The sequence below is a fragment of the Hydractinia symbiolongicarpus genome, chromosome 13 (assembly GCF_029227915.1).
Source record: "Hydractinia symbiolongicarpus strain clone_291-10 chromosome 13, HSymV2.1, whole genome shotgun sequence".
Lineage (NCBI taxonomy): Eukaryota > Metazoa > Cnidaria > Hydrozoa > Anthoathecata > Hydractiniidae > Hydractinia > Hydractinia symbiolongicarpus.
Genome location: NC_079887.1, coordinates 20,850,320 through 20,869,287, shown reverse-complemented (window position 1 = coordinate 20,869,287; position 18,968 = coordinate 20,850,320). Strand labels below are relative to the sequence as shown.

General features: G+C 30.8%; 2 protein-coding genes across 2 annotated transcripts; both read right to left on the bottom strand.

Moving 5' to 3' along the window:
- Positions 1–3: 3 nt before the first annotated feature.
- Positions 4–18,160, bottom strand: LOC130623715 (tubulin-specific chaperone E-like). Its single transcript, XM_057439226.1, has 17 exons — positions 16,968–18,160; positions 16,819–16,900; positions 15,556–15,738; positions 15,006–15,094; positions 14,187–14,286; positions 13,541–13,646; positions 13,327–13,400; positions 12,859–12,954; positions 12,390–12,445; positions 8,668–8,726; positions 5,554–5,629; positions 5,085–5,158; positions 4,784–4,919; positions 4,650–4,706; positions 4,413–4,472; positions 3,878–3,969; positions 4–3,699 (listed from the first exon to the last, which is right to left on the bottom strand). Exons 1-17 carry the CDS (start codon positions 17,149–17,151, stop codon positions 3,610–3,612), a joined length of 1,614 nt encoding a protein of 537 aa, XP_057295209.1. The 5' UTR covers positions 17,152–18,160; the 3' UTR covers positions 4–3,609.
- Positions 9,581–11,013, bottom strand: LOC130623720 (uncharacterized). The gene is made up of 2 exons (XM_057439231.1): positions 10,436–11,013; positions 9,581–10,140 (listed from the first exon to the last, which is right to left on the bottom strand). Exons 1-2 carry the CDS (start codon positions 10,548–10,550, stop codon positions 9,830–9,832), a joined length of 426 nt encoding a protein of 141 aa, XP_057295214.1. The 5' UTR covers positions 10,551–11,013; the 3' UTR covers positions 9,581–9,829.
- Positions 18,161–18,968: the final 808 nt, after the last annotated feature.

Genomic DNA, 18,968 nt, shown 5'->3' with positions numbered 1-18,968 from the left:
AAGTTTCAGATGAATAAAATATTAACAGTTATATTCTAGTTTTACGCTTTTCATTTCCAATCAAATCTGACAGCATAAAAATAAAACATACCACTCATATCATTCATAACACCCACTTTGTGAAATAATAATTAGCTAACAATCTATTTTGTATACATAAACCTTCAATTTAACAACAGCACAATAAAAATGCATAGAAAAGCCATGTACTGCTAAATGGAACTACAGCAAAGTATTTTAACACGTAAATAAATTCTATTTCTATTTTAATACAACATAATAAATAAAAACTGTTATTATTAATATACAATTTTCTCTATAGAATTACATTGCTTCCTCATGCAGTAAAAAAACAACGTGTTCGCAACAAGAAAAAAAGTAATAAATTCACTTCTAAAAATAAATGGAATTTCTTCGAATAATTTCTCTAACATTAGGCCTAAACACTCAAGCATTCCCTTTACCCACATTGAACTCTGTACAGTTGAAGCTAAGAGAACAAAAAAAGTCAAAAGTCAATTTTCTTTGTGTAATGTTGCCTGTTGTGTGAGCAAGTGATGAATGTTGTAGTAGGTTTTAGTGGCACATGGTTACATGATAACACAAATAAAAAGACACAGTAATGCCAGCTTTGTTTCCAGCTACAATAAAATTAGTCTTTCCATTTCTTTCCCTATACAATAAGGGTGATGTTGAGATACAAAAGACACTATACAATAAGGGTGATGTTGAGATACAAAAGACAGTATACAATGAGGGTGATGTTGAGATACAAAAGATAGTCTTTGTTAACAAAAAAGAAATTAAAACAACAACAACAATTATGGTTGCTAGCTCATCACAATATTTATTAAAGCTAGTCTGTCAGAAGAAAAAACTTTTGCAATAAACAAGTTCCAGATTTTTGTTAGGTCGTCCTTACTAAATTTGCAAAAAAATTCTGTAATAAGATTTAAGGTATTTTTAACACTACAACACTTGTACATGGTGCTAAAAAACGCAACGTAAATTACAAAAACCTTCAAAAACGTAAATTAAAAAAGGGCAAAGCAATAAAAAAGAGAAGAACGAAATAACTTATTCTATCTTAATTACAACCTTTACTGCTAACAGATATTGACTGGTTTGGATGTTGTACCTTGAAATACAAAGCTTGACGTATAGACCAAACTTGCGAGGTTTGTGCACCTGACAGAGGGCATTGTATTTTATAGTGGAACGTTTAAACCAGTCAGTACCCGTTTTAATAATTAAAAATGAAATCAAATTGGCAAAGGATCTTATTTCAAAAGCTCATAAAGGTGTAATGGAAAATATAAAAAGATTCAACAAACTGGTGGTGGGAAGTTAGTTTTTGCACACTATATGTAAGTTGGTTCACATTAGGGTAGCACTCCAAATGATTTAACATGTGAATTTGGAGTGAGTGGTGGTAAAGTCAACACAACAGATCAAGATTAACTTGATGAAGGTGAAAAAAATAATAGTTACGATAACATTGATGAAACAACTACATTATTAACAGTGAAACGAAAGAATGTTGGTAAGTTGCTTGATAACAATCACAAACACATGGAACGAAACCTTTTAATTGCTCTAGGAGATCAAATTTTAATCACTGAAGCAAGAGAAGATGCTAAATTTAGAATAGAAAACCCTAAAATAAGGTTGAATATTTTGACTTGGTTACGTTTCCACAACAAAGTTACTCCTTGAAGCTTCACAAATGAGGAACAAAGTTCTGTAAGGTTTGCAGTAAGCAATGCTAATGAGTTTGTTTTGTTTACCTTCATATCCGCCATATTTAAACTTTAACATTAAACTTAAAAATGAGCAGAAATGTTTTTCCGTCTACTCACGAAATATTTCCCATGTGAACAGCCCCGAAGTTGATCTTTCCAAGTCGCATTTTTATTTAATTAAATTTTTGGTACTAACATTCAAATGGTTCTTTTTAGGCTACTTTAAAAACTAAACTAAATTCCATTAGTAAAAACAATGTGAGTGTTTTTTGTGTGCTTTATGCAATAATTTGGATAGGCGCTATCAACAAAAATAAATAATATCTGTGAATAAAAATCATATTTTAGGCTACATCCACAAGACCTTTGTTAAAGGCTATAAGAAAAGTGAATATTTTGTGGCCTTAACAATTATCAGTTATAAAATTTGGATGAACTTTAGGATGAACACACACATACACACAAAAACAAACAAAAAATGTTGGAATAATACCGCAATGAATAATACCGTTTACCGCAAGTATTTATTGGGTATTTAGAAAATCCTTTGTAATAAGATGTTAAATTTTAGAAATAGAATTGGCTACTTGAACACAAAAAACAGAAAATAAATTAAGAAAAGATTTGTGACTTTAATTCTTTAATTCCAGGAGACATGTTGTCAAAAATTGAAAAATATAGAAAAAAACAAAAAGTACAGTAAGTAGAGTACAGTAGTTTTCCGTAAAAAAAAAAAGAACTAGTATATATATATATTTTTTTAGACAATTAGACGCACGTTTTAAGAAGGTCCAGAAAATAAAAGAAGGGGGAAAGACGTCCTACGATGTAGAGAAACAGCAGCAGCCAAATACTAGTTGTTGCTGCTGTGACAAAAGATGTCCACAAGTTAGCATTCAAATCAAAAAAACTGCCACTTGTTTTTTTGATTTGAACGTTTTTTAACTGTTGAGGAGCTGGGAGGCACATGGTACGATCTGATTACTTTTTCAATTAAAGAATTGCATTAAACAAGGATTGGCCTTATTAAAACATTGTTTTCTTATGTTCCTTTCATCAGTCACATGATATGGCCAAAGTAAAAGTACTTCACTTGGTTTACTGCCTTGACAAGAAAAACAAAGAAAATAATAAACACTTAACAACAGTAAACCCTGCAACCACCTCACATTGCGGAATATCAGAAAAGATGCAGATTAGCATGAAGTTCTCAATTTTTAGGAGAACTTTCTTTGTATAAAAAACACAAGAAAGTGTTCAGATTTTCAAAATTATTATAAAGAGAGTCTGTTTTACTAAAAAATTATATCCTAATAGTTTTTTCCTTCTTGAGTTAAGTTTTGGTAGTTTTTTTATTATAGTTACGTAGTTGTTATAATAAATTAGTTTCCGTACAAATTCTAGCACAGTTGAGTAGTTCTTAAGATTCAACAGTACTTCTTGTATAAGGATAAATTAGCTTTAAATACTCGCTCTAAAAGTTATATTGGCGAGACATCTCAGCAATTGAAAACTAGAGTAGGAGAACACATTGAAATGACACTAATTCACATTTCTTTAAACATCTTTATTTTATAATAATCTTTTAAAATAATAGATAACGCTAAAAACAAAAGTAATTTAAAAATCAAAGAAGGCTTTCATAGCCCTTCGCTCTGAGTTCTGGAAAAGAAAGGCCCTCTGTCATATCATACTTTTGCTTAAAATTATGCAAAAACAAACAAAATGTGTTTGAGCATGATCGAAAAAAAAAAACATAAATTAAATAGGTTTGCATAAATTTTAACATTGTTAAATTATTTTTCAAAGAATTTCTGTTTATTCACAAATAATAAAAAAAATTGCACTGTTTTCAGAGAACAGTTTATCACCAACGCAGAAATATTGTATCCCCTGATACAACTGAATAATATGTTAATTGTTTCATGTTGTCATCTAATGCAATCTCACGATTATTCTAAAAAAATAATTGTTAAGTGAAATTGAAGAAAGGTGGGTATCACATTAACCCAACTTGTGTGACAAGCAATCAAATGCAATCAGTATGGCATCGTTAAACCGCAGTACAGTGTCTGTGTCGTAAACAAATAAGAAGTTCCGTATTTCTTTTTCCAATGGCTTGACAAATTCCTTACCTTTGTGTCGATGTAAGAAAGGTTTTGTTTTGAATTGGCCACTTTAAACAATCTTTGAATCATCCCCTTTAACTGCTGTATGGTCATTGTACCTAGAAAAAAATTATTTTGCAGGAATTAGAGAATAACGCTAATGGAACTGTCAATTTCACGAGTTTTTGTCAATTTCTAAAAAAATAGTTTTAGCAAAAACTATTTAAAAACTTGCTATATGCGTGAATTAATTCCTGCAAAATTTAAATTATTTTTTTTATTTTTTAAAAAATGATTAAACCTTCTACTTCTTCTGATATACTACATAAAAAATAATAATGTGAATTTCAAGTTTGACAGTCTCTTTTATGAATCCTACATAAAAGCTCTTTTAAAACAGTATAAATTGAGTGTCATCAAAATCTTTTTTTCCTGAAATTCCTGAAAATTGGCGATAAGGACTAGCCAACTTCTTGAAAATGTATATTTTATTTTTAAAAAATTTCTGGTATTTCAAAAAAAGCATGAAAAATCAGTTCAAAAAAACAAAACAATAATTTACCAGGAACTTTCTTTTCCACAGATTTTTTATCTTTACAATCAGGGCACTTGATTGACAACACTTACATAATGTTAAGTTTAAAACGACTTTCTAACAATTACACAAAACAAATTGGAAAGAGAAAGTACCATTACAAACACTGCTATTAATAAACATGTGTTGCACTATTCCTATAGTATTGGTGTTTGGCAAAATTTTGCAAAATAATGCAGTAAAAACATCATGGATGAAGGATACATAATAAATTATCTTTCAGTGATTTAGCTTTTTCAGTATTTTGTGGTGGTCCATGAACTAAAAAAAAAATATCATATATTTATACAACATTTTTGGGTAGCAATATGCTATGAAAACTGAGTCCGCTGACTTACTTTTCACAAACTCTAAGTATGTTGGGTGATTATTCTCGAAATCTTGGTTTAAATTATTTGAAATAGCATGAAAATATTCATTAGAGTACTTCTTCATGTAATACAACTCAGAATTTCTTCTCTCCAGATCACTAACCTGTAATGTTAAAATCAGTAAAATAAAGGAAGAATTAACTCCAGTAAACAATAAAAAACAAAAATTATATTACTAATTTTGTTGTTAAATATGTTAAATACAGACAGACAATCAAGGGTCAATCAAGATATATAATATGCAACAAGCATGCAACAGAAAGCTTACCACACTTCCATTCATTATATTGATGTTTTTTAATCTTGCAATCAATTCATGTCGTAACGTAAAACTAGTGATATCTATAACAGGTAATCTTCAGTTGTAAATAGTTAAAATGGTAGTAATTCTTATTGGTATTAGTATAGTTTTCACAGATTTAAGTCAAATTTCATTCATGCAAAGAAAAAACTTTTTTATGATAATCATCTACATAAATAAGAATTCTAACACAGTTGCATTTATAGAGAAAATTTATAGCGAAAACTAAAATAAAATTTTACATAAAATTAATAGCCAGGAAAAGTTTTTTGTTGTTTTTTTATTTCCACTGTGAAAATTTAATAACTATAAAAATTAGTATCAGTAATCTATTGTTTTTCTTATTTTTGGTAAATTAATGAGAAAACAAACAAGGAAAAAACTTTTAAAATCATGTGAAGTCAATATTTTTATTAAGAAGTTAAAAAACTCTTACCTTTACACACAGGATTGCTTTTAAAACGAAGTTCTGACAAGTTGGATAACTTTCTCATTTCATTTACTGATGTCCACTAAAAACACAACAGTCCCATTTCATTGTTTTTGTTACCACATAACTTGATAGCAATTGTGACTTTAGTGAAGGTAAATTTGATGTTATATAAAACCTTTGAAGCATTCTTACACACTTTTTTATAATCAAAAGTCTAAGCAGGGTGGTCATTATTCTTATCTTTTTAAACAAAAAGCTTTAAGGATATGGTCACCCCCGAAACACATACTCAGTATATTTAAAAAAATCGCCTTTTTCTCACTACATTAACCCTAACAAATATATATATTGCAAAAGCCAAATAAATTATCTTTAGAGTGATGATAAAATATTTCCATAAAAAAAAATTCAAAAAGGAGAAAAAAGATTATACACAAAAATTCACTCTTTTCACTCACTCCCCTCAGTAAAATTGTTTGTTGAAAAACATATGGTTGCGAAGCTTTAATATTTACTTTTTTTACTCAAAACAACACGTGGTTCCAAAAATATATTTTGTGTTACAATAGCTGTTATTTGACTGAATTATCTATTTTTAAGAATGATCAGTAACTCGATATTTCATCACTTTCTGCATTAGAAAAAGCAAAGTTCTGTAGCCAAAGATATAATTATTGCCACAAACTTGTTTTCGTACAATTCTGACAAGATAGGGGGGAGTTTTCCAGTAGCGGATTTATAGGGTATGTCAAGCTAGTCGGGTGGACGTACTTAATTTTTGTCAAAAGCCTTGTTGTTGCAATTTCAAAAAAGTATTTTGCTTAAGCACAAAATCTTCCAGGGTGGCTTTTGTAATATGCTTCAGGTTGAATTTCTATAGATTTTTCTACACATAATACACACATGCCATGTATTATATAGTTGAGCGCATATTCATCAATGATGTGGCATAATATAATTATCCTGCGACTTACTTCGCATGTTGTTTTATTATGGGACACAAAATTCAGTTATTTGCTTTAATTCACTGTCAAAACTGTAGCGTATACCCCCTAATTCAATCTCGCTGTACTTCGACTTACTTGTTGTATTAGGGGGTGAAAATTATAAATAATGGTAACATGTGACCGTAAAAAGCATAAACCAACCCCCGTAATTTTAACACAAGTAAGTCAAATAAGGCGAGAATATTCATTAAGGGGTAGTGACTTGCGAAATACCGTTAAAAACAAAAACAAATGATGCTTTACTTTGTCGCACAATAGTTTTTTGCAACAAAAATAAAATAATAAACAACATATTTACTTTTGAAGATTTGTTATCAAGGTCATAAAACAGCAAAGAAGTAAGAACTTGACAAAAATTGTACAACTACCCCCTGATAAATTTATTGCGACTGACTTGTGAACAGATTTCCTTGCTGAATTGAATATGAAACTTTGAAGCCGTAGCTAGCATGTGTGGTGTTTGTACAAAGTTTTTTTGTCAGCTGGAGAAAGAAAACGCATGATGTTTTTTTATTAAAGCTTTGCTTTTAGTTAAGTTGGATAAAGAAAGTTGTTGTGCTTGGCAATACGAATTTTCGAATTAAAAGCAGATGGGAAGTAGAATAAGCTGCTCTTTTTAAATCAACAATTTTAGCTTGAAAGAATGGTTTACCTTACAAGACCTCGAAAAATACTATTTTCTGGTTAACTTTGTTTATTGATGGATGGTGTTTAGGTAGAAGTAGATTTTGTAATGTTTCTAATGTGTTTTTAGCTAGTTAGAATGCAGATAAATTGTGCAGAAAACATTTTTGAACTAGTTAGTAAGATAAAAAATCACTAAGCTATAAAAGTTTTGTTACTTATATAAAAACAGAAAATGGCTTATTCACACAAAAAATGTAATTTATAATTTATAAAATATAATTTTATGATGTCTTGTATAAATTTTATTCTGCTTTTTTTCTCACACAAGGTTTCATAAAACGGTACTCTTATTCGGCTGGTCACCAAAAATCTATTAAAATATGGTCTTCAGCATAGAGAGGAAGCCATGCAGTGCACAAAAATTTGTAGTTCTTAAAAAAAAGCCTCCTGGATAGAGGGTTAAAATACTCAAGATTTGCTTCAAAGCGTGCAGAAATTTTGACCTCAACACGGTGTGCAAACTGGTCATTATGAAACATGTCATTTAAAATAAACTAGCTAAGAATCTCAGTATGAAACTGGCTAATATATAGACCTGTCCCTGCTTGGTTTTCCTCATATTGGCTTTAATGTATTTTTAAAATGGGAATTTATGCGCTAAGTAAAAAATGCCCTTAAACGCTTTGCGTTTTTTTAACGCCTATTTCTTAGTGACTTTGTAAAAAAATGGACTAACTTGTTTAAATTCCTGTATCCGACAAAAATATATATACTGTTACGACTGAAAATTTTATTTTGAGAAAAAGCAAATCAAAGATGTTTGCTTTTACGTGCGAAAATCACGATGAATGAGTATTACACCCACTTAAACGTTATGAATAATTAAGAACTCATGAATTTTTTAAATTAAAAATTCACGAGATCAAAAATTAAAGGCAAAGTGTTTTCGCAGAACTTTGGATCTTGTTATTGTTAAACAGACAACAGGATAACGAAAATAACAAGATAAAAAAATTAATTAAAAAGGCATAGATAATAACTAATAATAAATTTGTATAGATTAATAAAGTGTGAACATTTCCAATGTTATATGTAAAAATACAATTTTTATTCGTTCTGCATAGCTCTCTTTAATTATCATACAGATTAAATATATTTAAGGAATTTTAAACTTTGAGCACCCTATTGAAACACTAAAAGATAAAAAAATATTTTTCCTTATTTTATCCCTCTCAACAATAAATATTTTTGATTCTTTTTTTAAAAATATCAGAAAAATATGCTAAAGAGTCAAAAATTAAAAAAAATAACTCTGAAGGGGGTTACTGTATCCTTAAGGCTACATAATACAGTGGACAAGAAAACTTTTAATTTTACCAAATTATTAGTTAAACAAAAACCTTAAAAAGTCCTATAAACCATTTCCAACTGTGCCATATAAAAACTAAGTGGTTTAAGTTAACTTATTAAGAAAAACAATTACCTCTGTAACAACATTCTCACTTAAAGAGAGTGATTCCAGCGATTGAAATATTTTCTTACCTAATAACAAAAATACTTCAACAGAGAATGCTTCACCCCGATCAGACCTCTGATCATGACGGGTGAGTATAATGCGTGCAAGTCATATTGTAGAGAATAAAATATGGATGTGCTATGATAAATATTCACCTATGTATACACACCATCTGGATAAATCTGAATTCATCACTAACATATTGCCACACGTAGTGTAGTGGGTTCGCCTGCGGATCCCAGTTCTGTGGACCGCGGATCGAATCCCGCTCACTGCCAGGCAGTATGTTAGTGATGAACAAAGTAGTTCTTCTACAATATAACAAAAATACTGTTTTGATTTCAGAAATATTAGAAAGGGACATTCAAAAAGTATATTTATTTAAATATTTATCATTTTTGACCCTGTCCCTGCTTCCTCCTGTTTACTCAAGTTTGCTTCTCATGTGTTCCCATTTGCATGCACTGAAAAATTATCCCCCTTCTCTCACTTTCTGCGAAAAAATACTATTTAGGATCAGGTGGTTATTATTTTACGTATCTAGTACAAGTTCATTTCGCGGTGGAATGTTATTATGCACATGTGCGAAATGAACGTGTTCATTGTTACATTTTAAAATGGCGCGCGCACGTTTCTCATGTTTTATAAAAAACGTTTTTTTCGCTGACTTGATCGACCCTTTAAAACATTACATCATTATTATTAAATCTGCTGACCTATTGTCTGGCTGCCCTATGCCTTGCCAAGGCAAGTGCAGCCACAGATTACATTCAAGTCCACGCGACAACAATATCAAGCTGGAGGCGAGGAACACATTTTTTCCTTCAAATTTACAGGTGTAGAGAAAATGTGGAATAAGGGTATAAAAAAATTATTCAGATGCTATCTTAAGTTTTATTATCATCTTTAAACATGTACCTTTGCGATAACATCAAGCTCAAAGTCCTAACAGTTTTTTTTAAAAGAGTTATGACAACAGGCAGATGTATGGTAGCTGTGGCTATTTTTTTTCTGAAAAAATCGGAAAAGAACATGGTGGAAGTCAAAGGTATGTAAAATTAGAAACTTTTATGCAAATGATACCAATAAATAACCATATAACTTGTGTATATATATATTATATATATTGTTATTCTATTTTCTTTCGTTTTTTTGCCTCTGGCTTCATCTCTATACACCTTGGATGCACGCGAATGTAGTGTTCCTTGAGAATGCTGTGAACTCGGGCAACCGAAGATGGCATTCTGCAGTAAATCGCTTTTATTGAATTAAATTCTGCATGAATACCTTCACCTCCTTGCTCTCCATACACCCCAAGACCTGTTTTCCATCTTTTAAGGAATGGAAGAACATGATCCTCCAGTAAATGAAGTTTTAGGGTGATGCTTTCTTTTGGCCACGTATTTCTAAGGTATGCCATTAAGTCAATGATACTCCGGTCTGAAATGATAATATCCAATGAGTATAGCTAGCTTTAAACTTTTATTCTATTTTTATTGCATTCTTAAAACTTATCCTATAGCTGGCTCCATTGCCTAGATGACCTTAACAGTGTTACACAGTTTTTTACATTTTTCCAGCTGTAAAAAATCTTAGGAACTCAAAAACATATATACATTCACAGACTATACTACTGGCAGACCATGATACTAACTAGCTAAAGCAACAAACTAATAAATAGCTAGCTATATGTGATAACAATATAAAATATTTGAAAGTGTGACAATAAGTCTACCTAATTCACTGAGTCGTTCTTTGTCAAATACTTGTGAATCGTTAATCAAATTGTGGCACTTTGAATATTTGTGGAATAAGAGTTTAAATGATTGGCACACTTCAATGGCTTCCATATGAATTTGTTTTCAGTTTTTCCCATGGTATTCCAATATCTGCTTTCAAAGCAACCATGGTTTCTTCAGATATTTCCACTGGTGAGATCTGTGACTTTTTTATAATTTCCACTCTCTGTTTTTGTTCAAATGACTGTATCAGAACAGCAGTCTGGCTTACAGCAGATACTTCAACACTGCCAGACATATTCATTATGTTATTTTGAACATATTTATTCCTATTTCTGAGGGTACGTTGTGATGCAATGCTACTGGCTTTGTATGCTTTCGGTGTTGATGTAATGTAAATTGGCTAAAGTAAAATGTAATACTGGAATAAATATTCATTTTTAAAAACATTGTCTGGAAAATTAAGGTATATACAAGTTTAATGTTTTATGATTTTGAAAATATAATTATTGTAATTTAGAACTGCTTACCCGAGGACCACCAGATTTGAATTCTGCAATTTTCGAGCTGCTACTGGCTAATTTCTTCTTAATAATATGCAGAGTCGCATCTTCAACTTCCCTTGGAATCGATTCAACATCATTAATTCTGAAGATGTAATTAACAGTGATAGCAGTTGGTGTATTTTAAAAGCAAAGACTTTCATGTTCTTGTCTGCTCTTTTCATCATGCACGTTAAATGTAGAACCACATGAATTTTTGCAGGCGATCACAATACACTTTAGCATGTCAGCTATGATTTTTCAATTTTTTGAAAATTGGTGCCACACACTGGACACATAGTTCTAGTCAATAGTTTTCCCTCAATCTTGGGCAGGATGCAGTTCATGCAAAGTGAATGCTGGCATTCTTGAATGTATACAGGAAATTTTTGTATGTTATTACAAATATTGCATATGCACAATTTAAGATGAGGATTTATTTCATTATCCAAATTTTCTACATTGTATATATTGTGTGGAAAAGTGTCAATGTAATTGTCCTGAATTTTTTGCAAAATATCTGATGTCCATTTGGCGTTTTCTAATTTTGTCCTACCACCTGGATTGTTTTTTTTAATGTGTCTGCCACGTTTCATGGGATCACATGTAACACAGTTTAGGGAGGAATGTGGGGTCCATTCTGCCACTTTAAGTCTGCTGAGAGTGTTGATTTTCTAGTTTCAATATTTTTCATTTTTGAATAGCAGTTTAGGCACATTTTGGTGGGATGTACACAGGTTTCGTCATTTACTGGATCTATATAGAATGCAATCTTAATTTCCCTAATTTTTTGGCACAAATACGACAAAACTTAGTTAAGTTGTTTGTGTGCGTCTGGTCAGCCATCTTGAATATCCTGTAGCTAGCCCTACTCTTCAATTTCGCTTATATCTTTTGAAAAAAAACTGTTAGGCTCCTGATTTCTTTTGATTTGCTCAGAAAATAGATCAATAATGGTTAAAAAGTCCAGTTTTAATATGCAAAAAAAAATTTTGTGCTGTTTTGGGGCCTCAAAGTTGGTGTTGTTTCAGTCTCTTAGACTGGTTTTGAATTTCGCGCTATAAATTTCCCTGAGCGTTCAAAGTCCATATTTTTTTTATTTTCTGATGCCCTGGTCACACTTGCGTCATTTAAAAGAATCCAGGGTTAGCTCTATGCTATATATTTACTACAATACAGTAAATAAATAGGGGTTGTGTAGCCACGCTGGTGCTCGCCCGGGAGGCAGAAATGAGGAACCTCAGAATTTAAGAAAAAAATAATTTTTCAAAAAAACAAACAGACACAACAATTATACCCTTGATCATTGTTTTTGTTACTATGTGACCCCTTCCCTCCTCCAGGTAATAAAAGTACTTTTTGAATGTAACTAAAAATGTGTATACTGTGAAATTGAATGAAACCACACCTGAAGGTATTTCTACAGCATCAATTTTATTGTTATTTAATATGAGTTTTCGCAACCTAAAATAAACAATAAGAAATTAAAGTAAAAGTAAATTAATTCGCTTAAAACTACATGGATAACAACATGGTAGATCAAAAATGTTGTTGACCTGAATTTATCTGAAAAAGGTACATAAGACACAGCTGTCTATGTAAATTCAATTTAAAAGTCAATTTAATCCATTTTAGAACCAGCGAAATACAATTGTATAAAGCTACAAATACACCTTATGTTATTCAAACTCTAAAAATACCAAAGCAAGATCACAGTGTAATCAAAGCAAGTTTATAACCAATGGAAACAAACATTCAAACTTTAATTTGCATGCATCATCATAATTCTGATGGTATTTTTCAATTTATACGTTCTACAAGGACTATTTTTTTATTGAGAGATGTGATGCTAACAGTAACAACTTCTATAAACATACTTTGGTATAGATGATAACTTTAGAACTAATTGCCAACTGCTAATGTGGTTTCCTTCCAAGTTGATAGTCTGTAGATTTTCCAACACATTGTCATATCTAAAATTATAAGTTTGTGTGTAAAACAAATGAAAAAAATTAGATAATAACATTTAGATACATGAAAATATGTTAAAAAATTGGAGTAAGGAACACTTGAATGGTGGACATTCATAACTTCAAAGATCTTGAGTTATATAGTGCCTGAGTTTTGGAAAAGGAATGAATTAAGGTATTCAAAGATACCAACCATAAATAATGTCTTCAACTACCAATTAGAATTAAAGTCATGAACAGCTAATTATTTTTACAAGCATTGTTGGTTATTGTACAATATTAACAACACAAACCAACGTGTACACTTAAAAAACATTTATTAGCTTCAACAACAATAAAATTTCACAGCAAATACAAAAGATAATAGCTGCAAACCTGATCTCCCGAATGTCATTGAAACAAGCATGCACTTCAACTACATGTTTCATCATTTTTAACATTACTAACAACTAAAAAATATGTTTTATTATTAAATAGTGAATACAATTCATACAAGTTTGTAGAAGTCTGTAGATAATAAATTTCCAATTTTGAATAAGAGAAAAATTGAATGTAGTAAAACTCAAGGCCAGAATATGCAGCAAGTCACCTGTTCCCAATTCAATCCTATTTGGTTGATATAAAGTGTTTGTAAATCTCCATAAGCATCGTCTGTTTCCAAACCTGCTATATCCCAATCTGTGATTTTGTTTTTGCTGTAAAAAAGTAAGCTCAGTTAATGATCATATAATAGATGATCAACTAGACTTATCAAGCAACAATACTTATGGAGCAGAAAACTTTTTTAAAGGAAATCTTTTCCAATAACAAAGGTGGCAACAAAATGTGATTTTTAGAAAGTGGGATACTTTTTTAGGCCAAATTAATCTTAAAATGAAAATAAATTTCTTTATTAATATAAATTTGCATAGGAAATAAAAAAGCAAGCTAAACATAATCTTTAATAAATAAAATAAAATTATGTTTCTACATGCCATCTCAGAATTCACAACATTTAAGCCTGCAAGATGGCATATTTATTGAACGGAAGAATTGAGCCAGCCCTACCACCACCCTTTTTCAAATACTGCACTCGTCCCCTTTTTTAATTATAATTATTAACTCTTTCCTTCAGGCTATAACAGGATGGAAGGAACAACTTTACGTAAAATATTTACCCTTCTCCACATTTTAAATTTTTGGGCACAGACAATTCATTTGTAATCAGTGATCCCAATAAATCGTTTTACACAAACCTCAGTGTTAAATCTTTCAGCAATTTAAGTTTGGATGTTATGTTGAAGATGTCTCTCATTGATGAAATCAAGTTGTCTCTCAAACTCAGTGATGTTATTTCAAAAGAAAAGAGTTAAAGAATTAAATAACATTAATAATTTATTCATAAACAAAAAAGAAAAGACATCATATATAGTGTTAAATTCACTCTCCAAACAATTTCCTGTAAATTATAATTGTCATTTAAAAACACCCTAGTTCATACTTTAAAAGTTTCATATAGCTTTATAATGAGGTGAAGCATGCTTTATCTTCTTTGTTATAGTTATGTTAATAGATATTAAAAATGCCCAATGTGATTTCAAAATACTTGACAGAACAACATCTTTAGCGTTTCCAGGGTTGGAATTGCGAATTGCGACTTGCAAGTTACTTTTATATTTCCACAGATCAAATTTATCCGCTTAACATAAAATTGATCATAAAGATATATGGCATGACTTAGGCTTTGAAAGTAAGTTTGTTAAAAATTTTATAACAAAATATGGTGATTTAACAATTTATAATGACATAAATAAACTCTTCTTTTTTTAAAATACTTCTGCCTTTAGAAGAAAACAATTGTAGAAATTGTTAGTTTTAAATTCATAGATCACTTTTTATATTATTTTATTTATATTATTTATATTTTTATGAAGTATTGATTAAGAGCAACATTTCATACCATGGTATATTATTTAACAACTGTCATCCCCAAAGTAAAGAAAGTTGTGCAATATCATTGCTTGTGTTACAACAAAATTGAGGCAGTCTCTTAGAGATACAGCATGAAAAGATACTAGGTAGTAATGTTTCTAATCCTTTCTCTATATTCGCATGACTTATCTTCACATTAACCAGATCAACATCTTTTAGAGCTTCAAAATTGCTAAAAATAATTTGAACTATAAATTTAAAACAGCTACATGTTACATACTAAGACAATAAATATTTAAACATCTAACAAAATTTCCTAAATTTTAATAATGCCTAAATTGAAGTTATTTAAAAAGTTATTTATTGATTTCAATCAAGTTAAAAAACATACAATTTTTTGATAATTTTTTGCATAACTTCAGTGCATGTTGTTTTATTTGTTTTTTGAACATATTAAAATTACTGACACACTAAATGTAATCTCGGTTTGCCAAAATATAACCACAAAACTTTGTAAAGAGATATATATGAAAAACAAAACAAAAAAACTTTTTGAGAAAAAGTGGGAAATTTAACCAAAAATATGTTTAAAAACAGTTTATTAGAAACATTTTACTTGTTTTTTACAAAATAACATCTTAAAAATATTCTTTGCCTAGATTTTACACAGCAACTATAAACTGTTTACACTACCTCATCTTTTGAGCAATTTTATCAAAACCAACCATCTCCACTGAGGTTTCTTGGTTAGTTTTTTCATTCAACACAATTTTTTCTTCCTCATATACACCAACCCCATAAACATCTTCCAGCGCCATAGTAGCATCAATACTAAACTGTATTTTATGAGGACGGACAAATGAACCATGTTTATCACTGCAAAGAATAACATCTTTTTTATTCTTCATTTTTATTCAGATTTGTGATATATATATATATATTGAATGTGTTTTAGTATTGTTTTATTAAAATTCAATCTCAGGAAACTCTATCAAATGTCAGTGTTAAAAATCTCTCAAATGAGTCTTTTTGTCCAGAAATAATGAAAAATAAATTTATTTCACTTTTTTACTTAAAAATATAGTTTATCTGGAATTTTGAAAAATCAAACTTCAGACTTACCTCCCACTCCATTCTCAAAACATTCATATAATACAAATTTAAAAAAAAAAAGTTAACCTTTATAAAAATGATATTTTTCTCAGGCACTTTTTGATGACATCAACAATCATCCTTTTTTTGCCTTTATTAAAACTTGAAAGAGTAATTACAGTTGTTGTATACGAAAGGGCCAAAGTTAAGACTTTTTACTTGTATGTATGCAGGCTGGCAGGAGAATTTAGGAGGGTTTTGGTCTAATTTTATGAGAAAACACTAAAACACATATATAAACCATTCCGTCAAAAAAACCATTAAAATATTTTAGGATATCTTGCTAACATTTAAGAAGCAAATGAAGTTACAAATAATCTTCCTTTTTTTAATGTCAGAGAAGCTGTGATTTTGGAATTGCAGAAATTTTCTAAATATAATTCATTAGACCTGTTTCAACATAAACACATCTTTAGTTTTTGTTATATAAAATTTAATAATAGAAATTTAATAGATGTTACCATACATTTGTAAGAGATTTTAGGAGGAATCAATATTTTTTAAGGGAGCCCTCATTTTTTAGGTTACTTGTGAGATTTTAGGAGGTGTGGTCACTCTGGTATGTTTTTGTCAGCCTAATTTTGGATGTAGCCAGGAATCTAACAAATGTGTGACATTGTTAATTTTAGAAAGACTTCAAAAATTCAAAAATTAAGTATCCTATAACAAAACTTTAATTACTTTGCAGACAAGAATCTACTGACATCAAAAATATTCTGATGTTTGCTGCTTTACATCGGAAATAAAAAAACACTACAACAACATTCAAATAATTCTACACAGTATTATTTCGGAGAATTTTACCTGCATGTGAAATAACGAACATTGTTACTGGTTCCATCATGTTTTCCTCTACTATCATCCCATTCAATACCATACCAAGTACCTTTGGTAAGAAAATAAGTTACTAACAGGTTGATCAACTTTGATTAAAAAAAATCTGCATTTCTAACCTGTAGTAGGAGGGACTTCACCAATGTAACGAATAGTTCCCTTGTGTTCCTCAAAGCAGCAACGCTCTCCAACACAGTGCTCTTCTTTTTCCATTTTTGACTTTTTGTTTATTATAAAATAGCTAACATAAAATATTAGTTTGTCAATTCGTAGGGCAGCGAAAGTTTGGTGGATAGAAAACATGGATACTATTGCACTTCAGGCTTGGACAAGATTGAATGACAAGAGGGAGAGGGAGGGATAGTCATAATTTCTGTTGCTGATTGTAACTAGCTAGCTAGCTACAATGAGTGGGTACTTCGAAAACCAGTTTTACACACAGACGTGTGCACAGTTGTTATCCTGCTTTATTCAGACTTAAAAAAAACAGGCTAACAGAGATACATCTACTAGTACACACTACAGCTACATCGGTCCCTATTTGTTTGAGCTTGCTTTGAGACATTCGTATATGAATACTGAATTTTGATATCCTTGAAAAGCTTAGTAAACTAAACTTTACTGTAAACTTCTGGGTATAATGTGCAACTGTAAAATTATGTATAATATTCGTACCCTGTTGGTCTAATGGCTATATTCTTGCAAATGAGAAATCTGGGTTCGAATCCTGAACAGGGCTAGGAAAAACATAATTATCTTGCACCTATAGCTATACCAAGGCTATCAATAAGAAAATAACACCATAGCAATAAATCGCTTGCCCAAATGTGTAAATCAAGTAACGCGTGCAATGCATAGCGCATGTGCAAAGAATGTTGCGCATACGACACAGGCTGAGAGGTTTTTTTTGTTGCGCATTCATGTTGCGGTAGAAAAGTGGGGGGCGTTTTAAATCGTGAACCCCAAACACGATGATTGAGCGTCTACTGGTATAGCGACTCTCTCAATCTTAACTTCCTTTTCTACATGTCTGAAATAGTATGCATGACTATACTGTCATTTTTATATTTATTGTTCACTTTTCAGGTCATCACAACCAAATAGGCAAAAATATGCTTTGTTTTCAAGTTAAAAAAAATCTTTATCCACGTGGCTTAAAACTTAAAAAAAATTTACACCACACATGGGTTTCGTTTTTACAGGCATAAAGAAAAAATCCATTAAATTCGGACCTGAAGAAATTATCTACAATTAAATCCATGATAAAATGTCTATTCCGCCTGTAAGTGCAGTTTTGCAGACTTGCTTCATCTGTGCTCCGTCGGCATTTACCACCGCATTAGTTAAGAACCGCATGGCTGGATTTCTTGTGAAGACCTGGTTACCAACGACGAAGGGGCCAGGCAAAAGAGATTTATGTCTACATAGTTCTTTTAACTAAGTCAGGAGTCGGTGAATTAGCTAGGATGATCAGGTTAAAAGGACCAGGACTATTCAACAATTTCTGAGATCTAAAAGTGTCCGACCATGACGGAAATCTATCGGACGTTTTGTTTAACAAGTGTCCAAAAATTCTTTCGAGGGATGCCATCGCACGCTACGAAATGGATTTTAAAGGTTGATTTTGAAAACTCAGTATTTATTTTTCAGGCGTGTGATTAATCACACGCCTGAAACGTATCGCACAGCTCTCCTGAAAAAGACTGCCAAGGTTACAATAATTTACACTGGGGGAACAATCTGAATAAATAGAATAAGTTCATAAATGCCTTATTTATTACAAAGTCTTTTTATCTACTTTATATTGTCTTTTTTGTATATTTTGGTTATTTTTTACTGCAAATAATAAGAAAGATAACATTGATTTCCATGTGAGATAAATTAATATTGCTCAGCCCAACAAAATATTTGTGGAACTTGGGGAGCAAATAATGGCTCGGCTAGTTTCTCATTTCTCAGAATTGGGCAAGCCTTTGCATGAGCAAGAGCGGTTGCTCTCCTCTTATTGATAGGCCTGCTATACAGTAGCAATATTGCAGACAAAAGTGAATCTTTGAAAAAAAAAGGAAAGAACTGCATACAGCTCTATCCTCAGCAGCACACATATCATCATCAATTTC

Bases quoted from the DNA above. Each gene is read 5' to 3' on its own strand.
- LOC130623720 (XM_057439231.1), bottom strand. From the start codon at position 10,550: ATGGAAGCCATTGAAGTGTGCCAATCATTTAAACTCTTATTCCACAAA. The intron at 10,141-10,435 runs GTAGACTTATTG...TTATCATTTCAG, and splicing joins AGAACGACTCAGTGAATTAG to ACCGGAGTATCATTGACTTA.
- LOC130623715 (XM_057439226.1), bottom strand. From the start codon at position 17,151: ATGTTTTCTATCCACCAAACTTTCGCTGCCCTACGAATTGACAAACTA. The intron at 15,739-16,818 runs GTAAAATTCTCC...TATTCTTTGCAG, and splicing joins GTTCGTTATTTCACATGCAG to TGATAAACATGGTTCATTTG. The intron at 3,700-3,877 runs GTAAGGAATTTG...TTATTTTTTTAG, and splicing joins TTTCTTACATCGACACAAAG to AATAATCGTGAGATTGCATT.